This window comes from Colias croceus, chromosome Z (assembly GCF_905220415.1).
Source record: "Colias croceus chromosome Z, ilColCroc2.1".
Lineage (NCBI taxonomy): Eukaryota > Metazoa > Arthropoda > Insecta > Lepidoptera > Pieridae > Colias > Colias croceus.
This window is the reverse complement of record NC_059568.1, coordinates 15,868,868-15,893,934: the sequence shown is the minus strand read 5'-3', so window position 1 is coordinate 15,893,934 and position 25,067 is coordinate 15,868,868. Positions and strand designations below refer to the sequence as shown.

General features: G+C 32.9%; 1 protein-coding gene across 2 annotated transcripts in view; it reads right to left on the bottom strand.

The window, feature by feature from the left end:
* LOC123705195 (proton-coupled amino acid transporter-like protein CG1139) overlaps positions 1–24,989 on the bottom strand; it is a 35,279-nt gene extending 10,290 nt beyond the window's left edge. The window contains exons 1-2 of one of the 2 annotated variants that reach the window (XM_045653878.1): positions 24,746–24,989; positions 7,439–7,503 (exon numbers count right to left, since the gene is read on the bottom strand). In XM_045653878.1, the coding sequence (XP_045509834.1) occupies positions 7,439–7,503; positions 24,746–24,784 (104 nt within the window). In that variant the 5' untranslated portion in view covers positions 24,785–24,989. Of the gene's footprint in view, positions 1–7,438; positions 7,504–23,232; positions 23,363–24,745 lie in introns of those variants that run through there. The other variant, XM_045653879.1, reaches the window with a different exon arrangement.
* Between the last annotated feature and the right edge of the window lie 78 nt (positions 24,990–25,067).

Below are 25,067 nucleotides of genomic sequence, written 5' to 3'. Positions count from 1 at the left end.
AGCAAGATAAATAAGATATTATTTTTCGACTCGTGCAACGAAATAGCTCCAAGTGGAGAGCCGATTTAAGGAACATCTTTATTAGTATAAATAAAAATATAATACCTACTTAAGTTTCGTTTAATTAATTATAAGATACTGCCGTACGCTACCATAACATGCTTCGAATAGATTTTAATATTTTTATTCATTACAATAGAAATAGCTAGAAATAGCTCATACTCATACAATTGGCTTTGACATGACATTTTGCAGACAATAACGTTGACCCTATAATTCCCTTATAGGTACAAAGAGAATTTTGCCTTACATCTCCAGACTGAACTGTACAAAATTGAAAAAAAAAATCGTTCACCAATTTTTAGGTGAATCCCGGTCTAGTCTTCTACGATTTATTGGAACGTGTACCTTATATAGTAAATCTGCTATAAAACAATTGAAATGACTTATGTAAATATAAAATCTACTTTTACTAAATTTTTTATTTTGGTTTTATACCATTCAAATGCTTTATAAATAGAAATATAGAAAAAAGAGAAGAATTATAGATAGGGTTCGAATCCGGCCTTGTAATATTTTTCTATTCTTTAAAAATTATTATAAGAACTACTTTTACTATTAAACAATATGGATATATTGTAATAAATAAACCGTACACTATGTCAAGGCAACTCGGCGTTCCGGCACAAACATTTGCAACACAAACTGTCGCAAGCTTGGGGCTTTCCCGAAACTTTATTAGATTCCTATCTCCATAAACGTTTGTTTAAGTATATATTTATATTACATTGCCACTATTTCACTACTACCATTAAATATGTAGGTATATATGTATGTCGATCCTGCATTGGATTGTTTGGACACCAAAAACATTGCTCAGGCATGGCACCATAAACCGTCTGTAATAGACGCATAAGCCAACGACGAAGAAGTACTAGTACTAAGTTACTTTTTAAAATATCCGACCAGCAGGAAACTCGATCTCGCCGCAAAATGCTACTTGTGCATGGAGTTACTGAGGAGAGAAAAGAAGATACCGCTGCACTGGTCGCTAAAGTGCTCGCTGACCGGCTTCAAAAACCTGATGTTGTACCCGAAAGCTTTAGTCGCTGTCATCGTTTGGGTCGTGGCAATACCGATAAGCCCCGGCCTATTGTAGTCAAATTTAAAAGTCTGCCAATGAGGGATCATGTTTGGTTCTCTAAAACTTGCTTCAAGAACACGGGTATTACCATCTCTGAGTATCTCACAAAAGCCAGGCATGACACTTTTATGGCTGCACGCAAGAAGTTTGGTATTCCAAGGTGTTGGACGCTTGAGGGGAGTATTATCATCCGGACCTCTGATGGAGTTCGCCACAGAGTTGTTTCATCCGAGGACCTTGATCTTATCGCTTGTGATAGCACTGAGCTATCTGCTGCTACATCCAACAACACTAAAGATACCAAGGGGACAACCGGCTCTCGAACGAGGCGTCCTAAAAAGTAAAAGTAAATTTCAAATCTATGAGGTTATACCACCCATTAGGTACTTAGGGGCCATCCATAAAGTACGTCACACGTTAAGAGGGGGGGAGGGGGTCGACAAAGTGTGGCATGGTGTGACAAGGGGTGGGAGAGGTCCTAAGTTTCGTGACATCACATTTCAAAATCTAGACTCTAGAGGTACTAATCGCGTAATTTCAAATATAAATTAAACTAAAAAATATGTCCAACTCTATCTTTAGGGCAATACGGTTTAAATTGTTTTGTTGACAATTTATATTTATTCATTAGTTTATTTTTTTGTTATTGTTTCAAATATTTGATATTATGTTGATTTCATAAAAAAGTACTTAATTTAAATGGAAATAAAACTATTTTGAAACTGCTGTTTTAATTTAATAATTTTTCGATGTTAAATTGCAAAACATATTGTGACGTCACACTAGGGAGGGGGGGGGTCTTAGAAATGTGACCACCTGTGACAAGGACGGGGGGGTGCTCAAAAACTCATGAAATTTGTGTGACGTACTTTATGGATGGCCCCTTATTATATTTCTTTTTAATTTCACTCTTGCTTCTTTTGTTCATGATCTGTTTATTTCGTTCACTTCATAATTATTTTATCTGTGGTATTTTACCTCTTAGCTTTTTACCCTCTTTACTTATTATGTAATTACTTTCATGTTTACTTTTGTATATCTCTCATATTTCAAACTAACTTGTCAAAATATGTCAATTGTCATTTCATTGTTGTGATTGTCAGCTGTCACCTGTCAGATATAGACTAGATGTTAGTAGTTGTCAACTCAATTATTGTTGCCATTTGTGAATTATTATTATTTTTTATTTTTTTTAACGTTCCATTAATATGTTTTATGTGATTTAAGTATGTATTACTTTCAAATGCTGCTGGCGGGTATAGGAAAATTTCATATTTATATTTTATTTTCTCTTTATTCAAATTTACTTTTATATTTTTCCCTTTCTGTATATTATACATATATTTATTTATTATACTTACTTAAATATAATTTACAAATATTGCTCTATTAAATGATACAGATTGCAGTGATTCCTATCATACTTTATCCAGCTCAAATAACAGCTTCAATGATAGTTTCCATAGCACAGAGTATTTACCACTCGACAAAACGCTTGCTTCCACTTTTTCCAATGTTCCTAACAACCTTAATCTTATCCATATAAATGCGCAAAGTATTCCGGCCCACTTCAATGATTTGCTTGCATCTTTTTCCAATGCTCCCATCCATGCCCTTCTTATTTCTGAAACATGGCTTAAACCCTGCCTTTCTTCCGTTGCCTATTCCCTTCCTGGTTTTAATTTGATACGTAACGACCGCACCGGCCGTGGAGGGGGTGGAGTTGCTATTTACTTACGCAACGACATACCGTTTTCTATCGTCAGCACTTCTCCTCAGCCACCGCCAGATGATGCGGCCGAGTATATCCTATTGGAATTAAATATTTCGAGTAAAAAAATCCTTTTAGGTGTTTTCTATGTTCCCTCTCTCCTTGTCAATTATTTCCATAACTTTGAAACTATCCTTGAAAACCTACGCCCTCTCTATGAACACGTACTGATTATGGGTGATTTCAATACTTGTCTCTTGAAAAATGATGCCCGTAGTCATAAACTTTCCTCTGTTGTTTCCTCTTGTGATTTAAACATACTTCCTCTTAATCCTACCCACTCTGCTCCTGGCTGTAATCCTTCTTTCCTAGATTTAATTATTGTCTCTTCCACTAGCCATGTTTCGAAACACGGGCAATGTTCCGCCGACGCCTTTTCCTTTCATGACCTAATCTTCCTGTCATACCTCCTACGTCCTCCTAAAAAGAAGCACAAGGTTCTGCTACAGCGTAATTTTCGTGATATGAACTTAGAACGTCTATGTGAAGATGCACAAAAAATAGATTGGTCTCCCGTTTTCTCTGCCGACACAGTGACAACTAAAGTTGATGTCTTCAACACTATTATTGTAAAATTGTACGACGTCCATGCACCCATTAGAGCTATTAAAATGAAACATGCCCCGGCTCCTTGGCTTACTGATGAGCTGAAATCGCTTGTTCACAAGAAGAATTTAGCTAAATCAAGGTTCAAGCAGAACAACTCAGACTTCAACCGGGAGAAATATAAAACTCTTCGTAATCGCTGCAATACGATGTGTAGAGACGCGCAACGACGCCACTTCCATAAATCTGTTGAGAACGGCAACACAAGTAGTACCTGGAAATTTCTTAAATCCCTTGGAGTTGGCAAATCTAATACTAATATTCCTCTCAATACCAACCTGAACCAATTAAATAAACACTTTACTTCTTCGGTTGCTCCTCTAGATAGCAACACTAAGTTTGATACTATTAACTTTCTTTTATCTTTGCCGACCCCTAGTTTTCCTCCGTTCAATTTCTCATCGTTCACTGACAGTGATATTAAAAAGAACATATTGTCCATTGCTTCGAATGCTTTGGGCTGTGATGGCATTGGCCGTACTATGATCCTACCTATCCTTGACATAGTCACTCCTATCATATCACATATCCTCAATTTCTCCATTTCAACCGCTAGCTTCCCCGATAGTTGGAAGGACGCTCATGTAGTTCCTCTCCCGAAAAAGATTAACCCTTCCAGCTTTTCCGATTATCGTCCCATTTCAATCCTGCCCTTCCTTTCAAAAATCCTCGAGAAACTAGTACAGCAACAGCTGTGCCTTTTTCTAACGAAACACTCCTTATTAGATCCTTTACAATCCGGTTTCAGAGCCGGTCATAGTACGGTCACTGCGCTTGTCAAGGTTACAGATGATATTCGTCTGGCAATGGATAATAAACAACTAACAATTCTTACTCTTATAGACTTTTCCAATGCTTTCAACACCGTTGATTTCGATATATTGTTGGCATTGCTGAGTTCTCTTAATATATCTCCTGCAGTGATCGACTGGTTTCGTAGTTATCTACATGGTCGCCGGCAGTGTATCCGTGTTGATAATAATTTTTCAACTTGGTGCGATATCACTGCTGGCGTACCTCAAGGCGGCGTGTTGTCACCACTCCTTTTTAGCGTATTTATTAATTCAATAACTTGTAAATTATCTTCTCTCTACCATCTATACGCAGACGATTTACAAATTTACACCCATGCAAGTCTTGAGCATCTTGAACAAGCTGTTGAGTGTATCAATAAAGATCTGCGTGCTATTGTGACATGGGCTCATCAGTATGGACTTAAAATTAACCCAACGAAAACGCAAGTAATAGTAATAGGCAGTCCTCACTTCATATCTAGAGTTTCTTTTGAAGACCTGCCTGCAATTACTATCGATGGTGTTGATGTTGACTACAGTCCGACGGTTAAAAATCTCGGCATATGGTTTGACCAAACTCTATCGTGGACAGAACACGTACAACAGGTAAGCCGTAAGATCTTTGGGGTTGGTTCGATGTTAAGACGACTGCGCAATTTTCTACCAAAACCCACGAAAATTTTGCTCGCGCAGTCTTTGCTTCTTTCTATCCTTGACTACGCTGATGCAAGCTATTTAGACCTTACTGAGGAGCACCTTAACAAGTTGGAACGTCTTCAAAATTTTGCAATTAGATTTATCTTTGGTTTACGTAAATTCGACCATATCTCCGATTTCCGCTCACAGCTCAGATGGCTTCCTATCCGTCTTCGCCGGAATATGCATATCCTTTCCTTATTATACTCCATCCTTTTTGATCCTAGAACTCCTTCCTACTTGAAAAAAAGATTTGTGTTTATGGGGTCTTCTCATGAACTCAATCTCCGTTCCTCCAACAATCTAACGCTTCGTATGCCTGTTCACACTTCCAAATTCTACGATTGCTCTTTTACCGTACAAGCCGTAAGATTGTGGAACTCTCTCCCGACAACGATCAGGCAAGCCCAATCTTTATATAGTTTTAAAACTCTTGTTAAGAACTACTATCTATCTCTTTAATGCTGTTTGTCTATGTTCTTTGCTGATTTAGTTATATTCTATTTATGTAAATTTATTTTCCTCTCTTCTAATATTTGTATTCCTATACTGCTCATTTCTCCTTTGTTAACCGACTTCAAAAAAAAGGAGGAGGTTATCAATTCGGCCGGTATATTTTTTTTTTTTTTTTTTTTTTTTTTATGTATGTACACCGATTACTCCGAGGTTTCTGAACCGATTTACGTGATTCTTTTTTTGTTCGATGCAGGATGGTGTCGAATTGGTCCCATAAAAATTTTATTCGGCTAGGCCCAGTAGTTTTTATTTTATGAGCATTTTTGTCTGTACTCGATGACTTAATTGGAATGTAGCAAGTAACTTTGATTCACTTCCCGGAAACCGATTGAGCTGAAATTTTGTATAAGTGTGTAAATTGGATAGCGATGAAACATTATCATGACATAGAGCTGATTTGATGATGGAATCGGAAGGTGGCCATAGGAACTCAGTAATATATTGACTCAACTTTATCGAGTTTGGGCTCGTTTGATTCGTGTTGAAAATTACACTAAAAAGTATGAAATAAAATTAACTGCGTTAAAAACAACCGACTTCAAAAACGGAAAAGTAAAAAATAAAAAAGATTTGATATTATTAATTGCTACATATTATTTAGATGTGCTATTTATTAAATAGGTTTGAAGTCGGTGCCAAACACTAAGCACTTAGTATTAAGCCCGTGCACCGACATCAAACCTATTTAATAAATAGCACATCTAAATAATATGTAGCAATTAATAATATCAAATCTTTTTTATTTTTTACTTTTCCGTTTTTGAAGTCGGTTGTTTTTAACGCAGTTAATTTTATTTTTGTATAATATTATTTGATTCTTAAGTTATCTATCTATGTATAATTACAGTTTCTTGTATATGTATGTATTTATGCACTATCTACCTTTTTACTGATTTATTTTTCCTATATCCCAAGGTTGCCTGGAAGAAATCGCTTTTAAGCGATAAGGCCGCCAAATTGTACATTTATTATAATAATATCGTTTCTGTAAATTTTGTTTTTGTGTGCAATAAAGTGTTTTCTATCTATCTATCTATCTAAGTATTATACTACCGACATAATATTTTGATTTTCGACTGATTAAAAGATGTGAAAGGTGTTTATTGCTTCTTACCAATATGAAATATCTTTGTGTGAGACATTGAACCATTAATACAATCTCTTTTAAATCAAATCAACGAGAGTAAGCGACATGACCGCAATGGTCAAACTTATTCATGAACAAGCAAGTATTGTTTTAAATTGTAGATATATTAGGAAATAAATCACATAGATATATTTCCTATAATATAAAGATAAAATGGATCAAGAGCTATAATTAATAGATAAAATATTAAGGGCCCTTAGTAGGTGAAAACGGCAAAATGGACTGTTTTCTATGAGCTATAATTGAAAATATTGTTGAGTTTTTTCACACTGAAATTTCTAATATGTATTACAAAACGTATGTGCGATGGGATGACTGTTTCCGAAACACGATTGGAAAAATTTTACTCGATAAAAAAAAATCCTGAAGTTACCTCTAAAACATCATAAATAAATGCTCATTACTTGAAACGTACCTATTTTACGATAATAATTCGTGTAAAATCACAAATACATAGATCTCGAAAACCTTCTCGATTTCTTGACTGTTTTAGATTTAGAAAATACTAAATATTCTCATTCGCTTTTTGATAAAAATGTGAATGGCGCTTACGATTTTTAGTTTCGAGCACGTTGATTCCATACTAAACACGGATCCCCTCACCGCTTACCTCAGGCCCGAATAGCTGAATTTTCGCTGACCGCCTAACCCCCAAAGCTTTTTTCATGCAATTACCTAAATAAACATCATTGTAATGGAAGAATAATTGTATAAAATAGATTATTTTTTACTATAAGCATTAGGAAGTAAGCAACTATGCCTACCTGTCTCCAAGAGACACCGCGCTGCCGCTGATGTGGCTCACCTTCACTTTTTCCTTCGACTTCATCTGAAAAAACGTAAACTTCCGGTAAATAAAACTGGTGCATATTTATCTACTATTTTGTACGATTTTGTACGCAATGGAAATATTGCGTTGAAATATTCGCTTAGCGATGAGATGATGCGAGAAATGTTAAGATAATAATTTATGCAATTAGTTGGGTAAAGACTTTCAATAATTGCGTATTTTCAATTTTTTCGGCTGTTTATAAACGATTTTATATATACAACTAGCACTTTTGCCGGTTCCATTAAACTATTTGTCTTCACAGATTCGAGCAATGAAAATTTTTAATAAATACAAATCCTAAATTTATAAAGAATAGAAAAAATTCGATCACGAGGCGGGACTCGAACCCGCATCCTTTCGCGCCATTCCGGGGCGGATGCCTGACCAATTCAGCCACTCGTGACCCGCCAGAGCAATCGAATTTATTCTATTCTTTCAGTTTTATGTGTCTTAAGGGACACACCGCGCGCCATCTATTGAGATGATTAACAACCATCTCAACCAATATGAAGCACTTTTCAGTGAATACAATATTGTAACGATGGAACACGACCTTTTTTTGTTGAATTTATATTTTTGATTTTATGGCATTCAAATGCTTTATAAATATACATTTATAAAGAATAGAAAAAAATCTATCACGAGGCGGGACTCGAACCCGCATCCTTCGATTGCTCTGGCGGGTCACGAGTGTCTGAATTGGTCAGTTACTCTTTCACGCAAATACTACTGAACCGATTACAGTGAAATTAAGCACACATATAGAGGGACCCTCTATATGTGTGCTAAATTTCACCCTCTAAGAGGGTAACTTAGATTAACACATAGGTTTCATCCCGGAAATCCCACGGGAACGGGAACTATGCGGGTAATTAATTAGCCTTAATGTTTTAAAAATAACTAGCTGTTGCCCGCGACTTCGTCCGCGATTACGTCGTTTTTCGTCATTCGTCGTTTAAAAAAAAATACGTGACACTTTACTTTAAAATGTTCTTAATTATTGTCTCTTATAAAATTTAACTACATTAAAATTGAACACTCTGATAGGAAAATCTTAAAATCTGAAGAAAACATGAATGAATGTGATTTAAATTCAACATTACTTAGTATCAAATAATAATCTAAATTAAATGTAGATTAACAGTTTGAACACACCATTATAGAATATGTACCTAAGTATTAAATTACGTTAGTTTACATAGTAAATTTACTAAAAACACGATTTCTATGACTATCTTTCGCGCTTGGTACCACAAACTAAGCATGTTTGTGGTACGTGGCCCGCGTCACTTGACCCCCCGCGAGTTCCCCTCCGTTGCTATGCGAAAATACATTCGCCGCCCTACTGTAGGAAAAATTGTAATACTGTGGCCTGGGCGTTATAACACGTCCAGGGAGTTCCTGAGTGCCGATATCACCATCTTGAGGAAAAGCTTCTAATGTCGATTTAAAACTGCATACATACGAATTAACCTGTTCTAAAATTGTGAAATGAGTTCAGTTTTAAATTTGAGAAATATTGATTTCTTGTATTCCACTATTCGTTGTAGTCGAATACAAAATATATTTAAACAAACTTAGGTTGCCCTTCAGGCAAAAGGGATCCTATAAAATGGTAAACTTGACCTTGTATCTTAAAAGTAAGCATTAACGGACCTTCTGATAATTATTGAGCACCGAAGGATCATTTGAAACGCACTACTATAAGAGCGAATATTGTCTAATAACAGTTTACATTGCACAGTATGTTCCTCTAAAAGTAGTGATTTCAAAGGTTCCGGTGTATCTTCAAACGAAAGCCGACTCCTTACTACACTTAAAGCATTACTTAAAAGAACATACTACGTTAATATCGCATATACAGAAGATGATCTGTAATCAATTGTGAGGTTATAAGCAAACCCACTTTTATATTTGTCAGACCACACCACCGTAGATTGTTTACCTCAAGTCATTAAGACTATGACGAAATCTGTCTGCAGTAAGACGGGCCTCTCGCTATTCGTACGTTTCCAGAGACCGAATAGTTTCAATTCTTAATCTTTCATTAAACAAACTTATTAATCGTTCTTGTCTCATATAATAATTGTAATATTCGCGTCCCTACTCTAGTCATTGCTTATGCTCATGTTCATCTTCAAGAGATCGAATAATATTATGATGCACCCTATCATTTGTCAAACGGTCTTCATATTGAGTAAAGTTTCAGATTCTCGAGATAAAATATGACTGTCGTGATCAGTAGTGAGACGTAATTCCCTCTCAGTGAGGGTTTCGGTCTCACGGGATAGTACAATATGCCGTTTGCGATCAGCTGTGAGACGTCATACCCTCTCGGTGGAGGTTTCGGTCTAGGGGAGACCGGGTTTGGTTGTCTCACGGGTTCGTTGTCACAGCGATCTTAATACAAAACTGAACTATCGTATAAGTCTGTTGACCAGCGCGCGTGGCAAGCGATACAGTGACAACGCTGTCACCACTTCGCGTCATACCGCCCCGATCTGCCGTGAGGGACCGAATATGCTCCCCATAACATCACTCTTTGTGAACGAAACGACAGCGCGGTTTAATTCAATGCCAACACCATCATAAAAAAGGATTATTTTTAATTGTGAAAAAATATGATTTACACTATTAACACTCTTTTAACATAAAATATAAGTCAGTAAGTGTGTAAAAATAAATCCAGCTAATTACACATCAAACTTATGTTTATAATTTGGTATACGACATGAAAATATATTAATTGTCAAGCAATAATAATACAGATAAATACTGAACATAAGCATAATAGATATTAAGTAGTATTAGTTAAAATATACTTTGACTACATTGACCGTTAGTCAAAGTTTATTTTTACTAACAACATATAAATGAAGAAGAAATAATAATTACCAACGAACTAACCTTTTCTATAATACTTAACACGGCACATTTTTCAAATTATATTGCTCAACTCTACTCAAAAATTTGAGGGTTTTGTTGGAACTTTAATATGTAAAAACTATGATATATCTAAACTACGATACAACTTGCATGCGGAAATGCTCATTACAATTATTGGAAGAAATCACCGTCGCCTAATAAATATAATGTGTTTTCTTATAAAATCGTTACATAATTTATTTTATCTACTTAAATAATGAAAATAATATATTTATAAAATATAAAACATAATATTATGTAAAATGATTAAAAATAAATAAATGAAGCAACTACGATTCAAATACGATTGTGAAAATGCTCTTAGCAATTCTGGATGATGAACTGTATATCATGTACTCTGATCCCAGTACGGTCGGTCGGTACCTCGATAGCCATAACGATAAATATTATAATCAGATAACCGCAAAGTCAAAATAAAAACATTACTTGTAAAGATGTGAGTGCAAAATTTACGTTTCATTTGGCAATAACATTTTTTTCGGTACTAAAACATAGTAATTTGATATGTGGTTGGCTGCCCCTCCTCTCCTTCCTGAAAAATATCCTCCAAAATTTCCCGAGATACTTCCAATGATTGAATCATGGGACGTTAGACATTAACTTCAGTCAAAAATTGACGAAGCGGATGATTACTAATTTCCACTTAATCCTCGCTGCTACTATCTTTATCATCAAATCATCAATTTTCAAGTGGTGTAGTAAAAATATCAGCAGAAATCGTCTTCCAAAGGCGATATAATTTTATGAGCATTGAATCTGTAAATAAAAAAATCAAAAGTTAACTGTAAATCTATAAAAAAGCTACAATAAAATTTTATCAAAAACTACTGTTCCCAATGCACCTCAAAATAATAAAAGCATTCATCATTTTATTATTTCATCCTAAAAGTGTAATAATATAATACCAACAAAAAACATGAATTGCTATCATTATAAAAAATAAATACCTATAAGTAACAACTTACCTTTTGTGGGAACGCATGATGGTGAAAATTCACAAAACACGAAGATTGCATTTGATATTTTTGGTTTTATGGCATTCAATTGCTTTATAAATATCACTACATAGTATAAAAAAGTCGCTTTCTCTGTCCCTATGTCCCTTTGTATGCTTAAATCTTTAAAACTTCGCAACAGATTTTAATGCGGTTGTTTAATAGATAGACTGATTCAAGAGGAAGGTTTTAGTATATAATTTATTAGGTTTTAGACAAAGCGGACGAAGCCGCGGGCGGTAAGCTAGTAAATTTATAAAACACGAAGATTTTTAAAATTGTAGCTAATGAACACAATCATTAGATTTTACTGTAGATAATGGTGTCTAGTTTTACTTAAAATAATAAACATCTACCCTCACTTTAAAAAAAATGTAGTATATTTATTATTTACACGAAATATATCTTATAGGGAACGGAAGATATGGGTTAAAGAGTTAAATAAATAAATAACATAATTATATTTAAATTATTAATTTTTAACATTGTGTTCAGTAGTGTTAACATGTAAATTGATTTGATTTTAAACGAAATCTCATAGATGGCGCTGTTACAAAATTAACATTATACAACTTTCTTTTTAAAACTATGTTTCTCTTCCCAAGTTACTTAAATGGCATATTTTTTATATTGTCAATCTGGATATTGTCAAACAACATTTATATATGCGTCATTTGATTATTAATTTCCAATAGTTAACGTGTGTTTGATTTTTATAACATTTCATAGATGGCGCTGTTTCAAATTTGTCTTAATACTGCTAAGATTCATTTAACTGTTTCTCTGCCAAAATTACGTAAATGACGTAGTTTTTATAGTGAAAAGCTAGATAATAGCGTGGCTTACCCAAAAACAACATTTAAACATGAGTCTTTAGATTGTACGCTGTGTAATACACGGAATACGTAAGAAAAATAAAGGTTCACAGCTCCTCCCCCGGAGGTGATAGCATGATAATGTGTATATAAAAGCCTCACCCGACCTGTTAGTAATATTCATGCAAAATTTGAAGTCAATCTATGCGGTACTTTTCGAGATTAGCTCGGACAAACTTACAGACAAACAGACAAACAGACAAACAGACAAACAGACAAAAATTCTAAAAACTGTATTTTTGGCTTCTATATCGATTATAGATCATGGATTATGTATTCTTTTAAAAAAATATTCAATGTACAGTTTTGACTTTCCTACGATTTTATTATATGTATAGATTAATGATAATATTTAAGTTAAGTTAAAATAATTACTTAATTGGGGACTAAATACATGGAAAGGAGATAAATATATGTTTGAAGTCAGCATAAGGTTTTTATATGAGAGCTATGGTGTGAGAATGGGTATAGAGTACAATATTATAAAAATATTATAAGCTTTCTGACCGCGGCTTCGCCCGGGTTTTCCAAGAAAAAACCCGCATAGTCCCCGCGTTGCCGTGGAACAGGTATCGGTTCAGTAGTATTTGTGTGAAAGAGTAACAAACATACACACCTACACATACACTAACATCCATCCTCACAAACTTTCGCATTTATAATATTAGTAGGACATCCATACTAATATTATAAATGCGAAAGTAACTCTGTCTGTCTATCTGTTACTCAATCAGCAATTTGCATGAAATTATGAAATTTGGTATAGAGGTATTTTGATATCTGAGAAAGGACATTGGCTACTTTTTACCCCGGGAAATAGGATAGGTTTTATCCCGGCAATCCCACGGGAACTTTGCGGGTATTTCTTTGACTGCGCGGGCGAAGCTGCGGGTGGAAAGCTAGTACTTTATAAATATGAATATTTTATCGATCTCCTGACCTACCAAGGTGCATCATAGTTCATACATAAAGTTTTCTTTTATTATATCTTCCAATATCGTTGATCGAAGATTTCAATGCTTAATACAGCTTTGCCCTTTAAGCAGACAGTTAGATTAAGATTAACTGTCTGATGTCTCGTATGTCTGTCTGAATCTTTCTACTTTATACTTCGCAAGAGCTGTCAAATTAACTAACATCATTGATCCAATAAAAGCGCTTTCAAACAAACAAACAAATAAACTCTTCAGCTTTATAATATTAGTAAAGATTATGATGCTGGACGGTAATACTACTACTAATTACTAGTACAGCATTATACTCGTAGTACAGAATACTTAATAGTAGCTAACGCTAATAACAGTATCTATGGTAATAGATGGTAACTATACAATATTTTCATGTTACAAAATATCACTGCAACGTTTTATCTTTAAGAAATAATCGTGGTAAAGCATTCGCGTGTCATGCATTCGTAATTGCATTTGAGCGTAAGATTTATGTTGATAAGAAGTAAGTACATGAGCAGGACGAATCTCCACGGCCCTGTGATATGATGAGTGGTCATTTCCTCCATTTAAACACATTACCGCTCACAATGACTACAATGGGTGATTTGCATTACCCACGTTTTTATTATGTCTTCGATTTTTTAGTCTGCGCTCTTTAAAGGTCCGAAATGCGACTGTGATTGACCCCTTAATCGATAAATATGTTGCTGTACGGTCGGGAGTCTGTGTCTTATTTGTTTTTTAACTAAATCAAAGCAGTAAGCACTCGATCGGTTTGTAATATTGATTTGAAAAACATACCATTCGAAAAATAATATCTATTGCAATATCTACCGCCACAATACATTGTTTACTTTGTACATTGAGATATACATATGGAGACGACACCGCCTACATCACTTATGTTCCGCTCAACATACGCCTTATGGCGTAACTGCACGCTCATTTTTTATTTGTTTTAAAGTGAAACGCATCAAATATGCCTTCGTGCGCTACAATATTGCACAAATAATACAAATAATACGGAAAAGTGCAAAGGAATATTAACTTTCATCGGTAAGTACTAAGTACCTAACCAGATAATAATTTTAAAACTTAGAGAAAAAAAATGGCGCACAGATTTTGTTCGTGGTGTCTCCTCCATACGTAGTAATATTATCTCAATGACTTTGTATTGAAATATTCGAATGAATTATAGATTTGGACACTTCACTAAGCATTATAAGATAATGTATGAGTGTAAAAATAGTACCAGTAAGTAAAATCAATAAAATAACAAGAGGACTAAATGATAAAACTTCTGGTTAATAACGGTACATATCAGGGAAATAATAAATTTAAAATAACAACATTAAATATGGTCATTAGCAAGATATTTTTCATAGTAATTTTAGAATTAAAAACTACGCGATTATCCCAATGTTGCCATGTCATACGATACCCGTAATTGCAATTAAATTACAAACATTAGTACTGTAATTTAATTGTTTATTGTATAGCTAGTTACCGTGTTGAGAATATTTTCCCGCGCATTACCAACTTAATGTGGTCATGTCAACATTTTTTTTTATTCAGGTTATATTATAAAATAAGGCATTTTGTGTTGTGTTAAATCAACTTATTTAAGTCTTCGTTCATTACTATTAAGTTAACACTAAATAAATATATCTTATACAGCTTAAATTTATCCATTTTTTTATCTCTTACTCTCTATTGTAACCAATTGTAATTTATAATTAAGTACTTGCAAAGAGGCTTTTTGTGAATTTATTTTAAAGGCAAGCTGTTTCTCCTGAACACAGGCTGCCCAGTAACCTAGCTAGGGAAACATTGGCTTGTATAAATTGTTTTAGTAGCCTTTTTATTTATATACTTTTACAATATTAATTGTTAGTACTTATATTGTAATAAATTCTCATTTTTTTTCGAACAGGAAACGGAAAACTCTATAATCTATAAAATCTTTTTTTTTTCGTTGTCAATGTAGCAGACTCATTGAAATAGTAGTTATTTCCAGCGAAATAAACATAGCCAGAAACGAAACAATGTCGTAATTATTTCATATGTGACCAATTGATTACCTTTGAAATGTAAAAAGATAATAATATTTTTTAAATTGTATTGCATCTACTGTTTGTTTTCAATGTAGTTATGAGAAGCATTAAACTTTTTTGTTTTTTTTTTGTTTGTTGTTGCGTCCTTTTGGATATAACGGTTAAATTTTGGAATTTGGAATTATCGTCACATGTAGTCAAACGTGTTTTTAACTTTTATTTTCTAATTTATTTCTATTTGTTTTATTTCTTCAGGTATAAAATTCAAAATCATATTATGTTTATAGAAATAATTTTGCGATGTTAATATCTTGTTCTATGAGGTAAAAACTTAGGTATATGTCACCACTTCGATCCTTCTAATAGGTAGGTACAAATAAGAGGTTAAGGTCGGGAAACCCCTGCTATGGAAAATTCAATATTATATCTTGATAAAATCAGTATGCCTAGTTATTATTTTAAAGATATAATTAATTTTATTTTGCTCTACACAAAAAGCGTGAATCTAAATTTGCTAAAATATCAAGGAACATTTTAAAATAAAATTCCGTATTAAGTATAGGAAAACTACAGATTTTTTATTTAATTTTAATTAAGTATGTGCATAACTAATAGTTTAAGCACATTTTAAGCACGTTTAACATAAATGACGTAACCGATACCTACCGAAGCAAAATTAATATGTATAAAGGAAGAAGTTAGAAAATATATTATAGATACATAATCCTAAAATCAATCTTAATCCTATCCGTGTTCCCCAACTAGTATGACATGGGAACCTACAATAAAAAAGCCTACACCCACATCAAAAGCCTTCTTCCACCTCAAAACCGGCAGGCAATACGTTCCCTAATGCTGTGAATTGTCATGGGCGGCGACCATCACCTACCATCAAGTAGGTCACCTGCTCCTTTGCCGGGGTTACAATAAAAAAAAAACAATTAAAACACATAAAAACAGGTACACAAAATTTGATGAAAATCGGTCCAGTCGTTTTGGAGGAGTATGGTAACTAACATTGTAATACGAATTTTATAACAAAGTAATATTATGATTGGCATAGGCGTTTTGGTTGTGGAAAATCATGATTATTTCTTTACGATTCGTTGCCAAGAATTTGTGATATGCACTCAATCGAATTTTATTATATACGCTCTGCTAACATGGAGGCTGTTTTGGAATTTCGATAAGCATTATTATGTAACTCAGTAAGAAAGATTTTATTTAAGTTATAAAACAGTACCTACGACATTGGGGCCTTCCAGAAAAGAGCGGGTCGGCAAAGCACCTGTAACGCTACCAGTGTTACTAGTGTAATGGCGGTGGTGCCTCTTTGCTTGCACTGACATAAAAAGAAAAGATATTACTTATACCTAGTTATTTTGTGTATTCTTGATTTATATTTAAGCAAAAAAATCTTCGGTTTTTCCATTTATTACACGCAAAAGTTCTCATATAAATTAAATTTAATTAATTTTACTCTTTATACAACGATAATTATAACCTTTTTTAATATTATAATGTTGTTACTTTTTATTACTTTAATATTCTTAATGTGTAAAAACGCTTAGTAAAAACGTGATAAACACCTGTATCCTGTATTTATTATGTTCTTGATGAGATTGTTGACATAAAGCCTTGAAAAGTTAGATATATGCGTGATTGTTAGAGGAAAATAGAAATTAAATGGTATATTATATGACATGAAGTGATCGTACGCAGATCACGTATCATTTTGTTTTATTGATCATTGTTTAGGATTTAGATCCTCTTTAACGAGTGGCTTCATTCTAAACATCGATACAATAATCATAACATTAAAAAATTTGCATGGAAAGTTTTCTAACACAATTATGATAGAGCTGCACTCTGCAAACATTTTATTTGAACTGTTTAAAATTAAACACAAAACAGTAAAATATATGTTATAAATTCTCAGTAAAAGATAAAAGATGAGGTAATTCAGACTTCACAGAATATATACGACATGAGATAAGATTATATTTTAAGAGCATTTAGCCAAATCAAATTCAATAATATTATAATCTTTACGTATAAGTATCCACTTTTTAATCAATTTAAACCGGTTTTAATTCAAATAAACGTGATTGAAGAAAGAATATAATATTTATATTCAGCTGTTTATGTTTTTTACACTTATTTTCCGAGTGAAATGAAATGAGTGATTAGCGCGTTTAAACAAACTGTTTAGCTTTATAATATTAGTATAGATACCAGTGAAAAAATGTTTATTACATGTTTACTAATTACAGAGAACATAGGAATAAACGTGTTTTCACAGTTTTAAATCAGAAAGTCTAATGCCATATTCAAGAGATAAGTAGGTACTTTGATTTCATTGAGATCAAATTCAAATACGATGTTTACGACACGTTATGCTATCGACACTCGACATATTTGTTTCAAGCGTTTTGTTGATACTCTGACGGAAAATAGCTAAACAGAAAATATTTGGAACAAAAACAGTATTAGAAGTTACATTTAGGTTATACATATTATCTAATATTTGATCACATAATCTCATCTCTGAAGTAAAATAATACGACCTTCATCTTATAACCATTAGGTATATTACTTTGAAAAAATGTAAGAGCCAAAAATGTCTATAGATTTAACAAGCTAATAGATGGCAGGTTTTATTGAGATGATGAATTGTATCAATAACTTATGTAGAGTCAACAATGTCATCACAATTGGCGCAATAGCAAAATTGCGGTAGAAAAATACGGTTATTATATGGGCATGAGTATATTCTGCAGGTCTACTACAATGGCTTCGTCAGCTAGGCAGGAATTATTGCAGTATGAATGAATTAGTGTGCGCTACCATAAATAGCGGTTATTATAGTGACAAATTATAGGACAAATCTGACATAAATAATTATATGCTCGAATTGGCTCAAATACAGTGTTTCATAGTTTTAACTGGAAAAAAGTGAACTTCTTCGAGATCCTATCCATAATGATTGTCCTTTAAGCCGGCTACTCACGTACAGGAACAATCTCGGTTGTACGGCGCGGCGGTCGGAGATTTTTAGTTTGTCTTTAAATTTCCCCTTCAAGCCTATACAGGTCACAATTAACGAGGCAATTAAGGGTCAAATTCCAATATTGCCCCTGTACGTGAGTAGCCGGCTATATTTAAATTCTCCCCATACAACCGTCAACCGGTTGTCTGGAAGAAATAGCTATTTGTAATTTATCGAGAGCAATAAAGCATCGTAGGAATTTCTGTGCCTTTTGAATAATGAATACGAATACAATACCCCTAAGTAGAGGCACGAGACTTATAAGACGTAGTTATCAAAAATATGAACTAAAAAAAATCTTGGTGTACCTAGTTAAGTATTTTGATTAAAATTATTATTATAAACAATCTTATTGTTTCATTAACTACAATGAAGAAAGCGTGTAGTTTGTCATTACGAGTACTACAACAAAATAATTAAAATATTATGTTTATAAATATGATATCAACTAAAGATATCTTAATAATAGTAAGTTAGAACATAAATATATTGCCATAACGAGTATACAGCATTATGTATTATGTGTTAATAGCAAGCAAATTATTACAAGAAATACTTGAAGTGGCTTAAAAAAACTTGTATGTCGGTTAAAGAGTTCTACATCATTGCCCTATGTCAAATTATTTATCAATGTGTTACAATAAATATGGCTAGAAATAAGCAATAATTTGTAAATATAGGGTATTATCTACATTGTTATACGTAGGTACAGTTCAATAATTATTGTTTGTTGTTCTAGCGGTACTTCTGTTGTTAAAGCTGTTAATTTGTGCTGGACAACCTATAATTTTTGCTAGTGTATAATAATTGACTGTAACAGTTTTCTAAGAATGTGTCAGTGTGGTATAAATAACTATATTAAAGTCATATTAAATTAAACGCATGAGGCATTGAATTTTCGAAAGGGCGTTTTAAAAAAGGCGACTTTTGTGGTATCAAATTAAAAAACTAATAAAATTTCACGAGGACAGGCTGTACTTTTTCTCCACAGTGCAGAAGACAATTAATAGAAGATCGCACTTTTAAACAGTCACCTTAATAAGAGGAAGAAGAATGCAGGCCTTTCTACAAAAGTAAAAGTCGAGCTAGGTAAAAAATTAAATGCAACGTCACATTATTACGTCTGCCTAATAAATTGTAAACAAATATGATTGTCATTGGTACAAACATTGCACAAGTGGTTAGCCTTCAGACTTGACAGTGTTCTTGCTCGCAGAGCGTTGAGATTCCACTACAATACTGACCTTATCTTAAGGACGGTCTGTGCATACAATTTTTGATAATATGACTATAGTACTATGACCCCCGTTTAGAGGACATACTTTTTGAGTATATACATACTGCACGCATCACTCGTTAAAGGAATAGGCTATCAAAATCGACTGAACCTCGACGAGGTTATACTTAAGTTGGTATTTTATTATTAAGAAAAATCTTAAAATATTTAAAACGGGAAAAATTATTATACATACATATAAAGATTCCAAGTAAAACAATAATCCTTGTGTAATGTGTGTACCTGGCCTACCTGCAACTGTATCGTTTTCCTGTTTTTAAGCGTAATACCTACCTAAATAAAACTCATGGTTCACACAGTCCATGATAAAAATAAAATATATAATTAGTTATTTGTTTAAAATAAAATCTTAATATATTATATAAATCTCCTAAACCACTTAACCGATTATAATAAAATCGCACACCATGTGCAGTTCGTTCCAACTTAAAAGATAGGATAGTTTAAATCTCAAATCGTTTTAGAGAAAGCGGGCGAAGCCGCGGGCGGTAAGCTAGTACATTATAATTGAGTTATTTTATCGCAATTTATTTAATTCGACTTTTAAATTACTTCGCAGAAAATGTTAGATATTTTGAACGAGTTTAAGGTATTTTATAAACCAAGGGTTTTGGTTGTACATAACTGATGATAATTTATTAATATTTCACAATGTATGTATTATATTATATTTATGATCAATCTAAATTTAGTAAATCTCGTAGAAAGATCGTTTTCTGACCTAGCTACTAGATAAATATTATCGGCTGATATTATGATGAGTAAAATGTAAGCGCTTTGGCAATTAACATTAACATAGGAAAAAAACAAACCGTTTTGACGTGCAATATTACTTTTAATATGTAGATAATTACTGTAGGTAAGTTCCTAAACATTTAAAAGTATTCATTACATATGGAATATTTTGTGAACCTTTTTTTTTGCTTTCGGTTGTTAAACCGCGATGATTGACATTTTGTTTTGATGAATTTAATTCGATCAAATCAAAGTAAAAATTTAATTACAGATTTTCTTTTCGTTTTACTCAAAAAAATTACATTTGAACATAGGTTCAGTATTTATTGAATGGGGCGATAACGGATTGTTGACGACGTCCATCCGGATTTTTAATATTTTTTTTTTTTTATTAATCCAAGCAATCCATACTAATATTATAAATGCGAAAGTAAGTCTGTCTGTCTGTCTGTTACTCAATCATGCGTTAATTACTGAACCAATTTGCATGACATTTTGTATAGAGATATTTTGATACCCGAGAAAGGACATAGTTAGGCTACTTTTTACCCCGGGACATAGGATAGATTTTATCCCGGAAATCCCACGGGAGTGGGATCTATGCGGGTTTTTCTTTACTGCGCGGATGATGCCGCGGGTGGAAAGCTAGTGTATCCATATATTTGCATACGTAAGTATGTCATAAGACAAAATTCTAATACCAAATGAATACGACTATCGTTTCGTATTACAATGAATATTTTTCAATTGTTTAGTATCTAATATTATTGCAATTTGTGCACTGAACCCAGGTGGAGGTGGGTATTATTATTATTTATATATTATTCTTATTTATATGTTTCTGCCCTAATATAAATTATATGCATTTATTTATTTATTATTAATATTAATATACTTCCTTATCTATGTATAGATTTATTTTAAGTATTTTAAGTAAGTTTTGCTGAGGCTGCATCCGTTTGCCTAATTTTAAGATAAATGTACCTAATGTGTTTGGCAGATTTTTTTTTGGCAATAAATTTCTTTTCTTTCCATTATACGGAACTCATAGGTACATAAAAAAAACTCCAGTGTTTAAATTTTATAATAATAGGATTAACTTTTTAAATATCTATATATCTCTATATCTAATACGATTTTATGACACCGCATAGTTTGTATTGTATGTCTTCATTCAATGCTTTCATTGTTCTTTAAGAATCTAATTGTCAATGAGTGTGGTAAAATAAATAGTTCTTCGGTGAATACAAACTACAATGTAGGGTACCTACATGAAAAGTTAAAACGGATATGTTGTATAAGAACGACAAGGAACACAAGTACCGTTCAATGAGAAAATGTATGTAATTGTTTATTAACTGTAAGTGAGGTGTTATAACTCCCCTTGTGGGAGGTTTTCGATAGCGTTTCTAAGCGGCGCACTTTATCTGACACTTGTAGACGTAGCATGGGTGTCGTACACCCAATTGAAGTCGATTATCATACAAGTAATTACATGGTGATATGATAATCACAATAGGCCTATTAGCCCCAATACAAGGTTTCAGTTGTTGAAAACTATTCTCAATGTCATAAAATTTCAATGAAATGGGTCGATGTAAAACATAAATTACATGATAGTTTTGGTATGAAATGAGATATCGTTCTAATAACATTAGTAAGGTGAAAATTCATTATTGATAACATCACATTTTTAATAAGTTCATTTAGATTGAATTTGAAATCTTTCATGAAATCAAAATTATAATTTTACAATATTAAAAAACAGGACATTTGTAGAGACAAACTAGATTATTCTTTCGGTAGTTTTTTTAATAATAGTTCTTATAAATAAATATGATGGATTTGGTATTTCCATATCACTATTTTTATAAAATCGCAATGGCTCTATTGCATATTTAAAAATATAAATGTTTGCGTCTTTTATCGCAGTTGGCAAGAAAATTTCTATCAATTTTGCGCCAACAAAAAAGACTCACTTTTACGATTCCATCCATCCTAAATCCATCCGAATTTGTCGAGCTGTTGATGCTTGAAATCGGAATAAACATAAAATAAATTGTATCTAAAAAAAGGAAGATAACTACAAGCTACACGTTGCTAGTCGCTAACTCATTTTTAATTCCGGAAATGACAAGATTTTCAACGCCGATTTATTATGAACAAAAAATACATGCGCTAACTACCGTAAAATTATTTAGCATTCAGGTAAATCACAAACATTCCATATAGTTAAATTCTTAATTAAACTCTATGTTCTTTAAATTAACTCTATCCATAGTAGAGACTTTTTATTTTAATTTCCTCTATTTCTGAAAATTATCTCTACTTTCATACTAAAGTAGAGATTCTATTTTGTTTTTGATTTCTTAAACAAACTATATTTCTCTCTTCTCTTTCTAATAAAATTCTCTCTACTAAGTAGTACCTAACTAGTAGGGGTTAAATTAAAACATTTTTTATTTTACTTTCATAATTAAACTCTATTTTCTTGAAATGTTTTCTACGCATCGTTGATAAAACATATTAGGATTATAAATTCTATAAAATAAATTCGACGAATTTCAAAATAAATACATTCTAATGAATGTAGAATGAATGTAATAAAATTAAAATTATTTGATATAGTGCCCATACGTTTAAAATAAATCGCTTGAACAACCTACATATTAAAAAAAAATTATTAAAACTTATTTTCTAACAATCCACAAAATTGCGTGAAAAAAGCATTACTGCGCCCGCGCACTATCACTAATACAAATACATATTTTGCAATACGTCCAACAAAATCGCATAGCAGAAAAGTTACGAATTAATTTACTTACAGTTACGTGTTCTCTCGCATGCGTTTGCGCAATACTCGACTCGCCAGCGCGCGTTCAATCGCTAACTAACTTGATATAGCGACTTGATATTCCGCGACACAATGCAAATCCGTGCTGTATCTTAATTCTCAAGCAACTGCCGCTCGGTAAACCACCAAGGATTTTATTAATGCTATTATTTCAATTTTCTATGCATTTTATGCGTGCGTGTTTATAAATTTATAGTTAAATGGAAGGAATTGTTTAGTAAAAAATTGTAGAGCAGTTTTTGTTTCAGTATTGATTATATGCGGTTTTGGAATGTGTATGTTATATATAACTATATATAGCGTTAAAGTATCGTGGGTTTATCGTGGGTAGATTCGCCTAAAAACTTCGCGATTTTTTTGTATTAAAAAATCATTTAATCTGTTTTGGGTTAGGTATATAAATTTAATTTTTAAGTATTCTCGTGTATACAGGGTGTCCCACCGTTGGTATCTTCTTCTTCTTAGTCGTGCACTCAGAGTCAGTCAGTGCAGACAGAGTGGTCGTGGTTATGGTGATGGTGCTCTATTCTTGTTAGATGTGGTCACTTCTTTGTTCGCTCCCTGTCCAACAATACGTCCTCCTTTGAGCTCCTCCTTTCTCCTCCTTTCTCGTCCTCCTTTGAGCTCAGTATACCAACGGCATTATAGGTATTGGTTATAGTTTTGCATACTTTGAGTACGTAAAAAATACTTATAAAATTCCCGACGCATTTTCTGTTCAAATAGATGAATTCTTAAAACTCTATGTGTAGACAACTAACAAGCATCCCGACCAACTTTGCCACATGTGAGCTATCTTTTAAGATTATGTTTTCATTGATAAAATGCTCACATTAGCGAAGCGGTATATGGCGGCTGCGCGAAGTTAAAGAAGAAATACATGGATTTTAAGGAACAAATGAGCACAAAAATTTTGACGTAATTTTTTTGTTTATGCAAAACTACAAGCCCCTTTTCGCTTAGTATACCAATAGTGGGACACCCTGTATAATCAATAAATAATATAAGAAAAAAAAATACTGAAAATTAAATAGCAGTGCGATGCGAGTAATAATATTATAGACTAGCTTCCGCCCGCGACTCCGTCCGCGCGGAAAAATTAAGATTAATTTTTTTTCTACATATTTTTCCGGGATAAAAAGTATCCTATTTTATGCCCAGGATTATAAGGTATGTATAATTATACCAAGTTTCATCGAAATCGAACCGTTAGGTACTTTTCACGTGATGCCTTCACATACAGACAGAAAAAAAATTTTTTAAGCACATATTTGGGTTTGGTATCGATCCAGTAACTCCCCAGACACTTATTTTTTTAATATTTTCAATGTACAGAATTGACCCTTCTACAGATTTATTATATATGTATAGATGCGGTGCAGCGGTGATCACCCTTACATAGAGTGCAATGTAGCATCCCCTGCTCCCCATGCATCCCCTGCTCTTTTGCTGGTTTTGGTATAAATTGTGGTATAAATACTTACATGAAGTTTATTATTTATCAAGGCGTTAGTGTGGAGCATATTCTTCTATACCTATACGTATATATTCCAGTTTCAGGATCTTCATTCAGACGTCCGTGACGTCATACACAGTACACACCCACACGGTCTTCACGTTTGTAGTAATAGGGATGGTAAAACAATATTAAATTGAACACAATTAAAAATAACACCCAATTTATTTTTCAATTTTATAGCGAATCATCGAGTTAATGTAATACACATAACAGATTGTAACAATATTATAATTAAATATTTTTTATTAATTTGAAAACACAACGAAGAGAATTATTATTTGAATTCA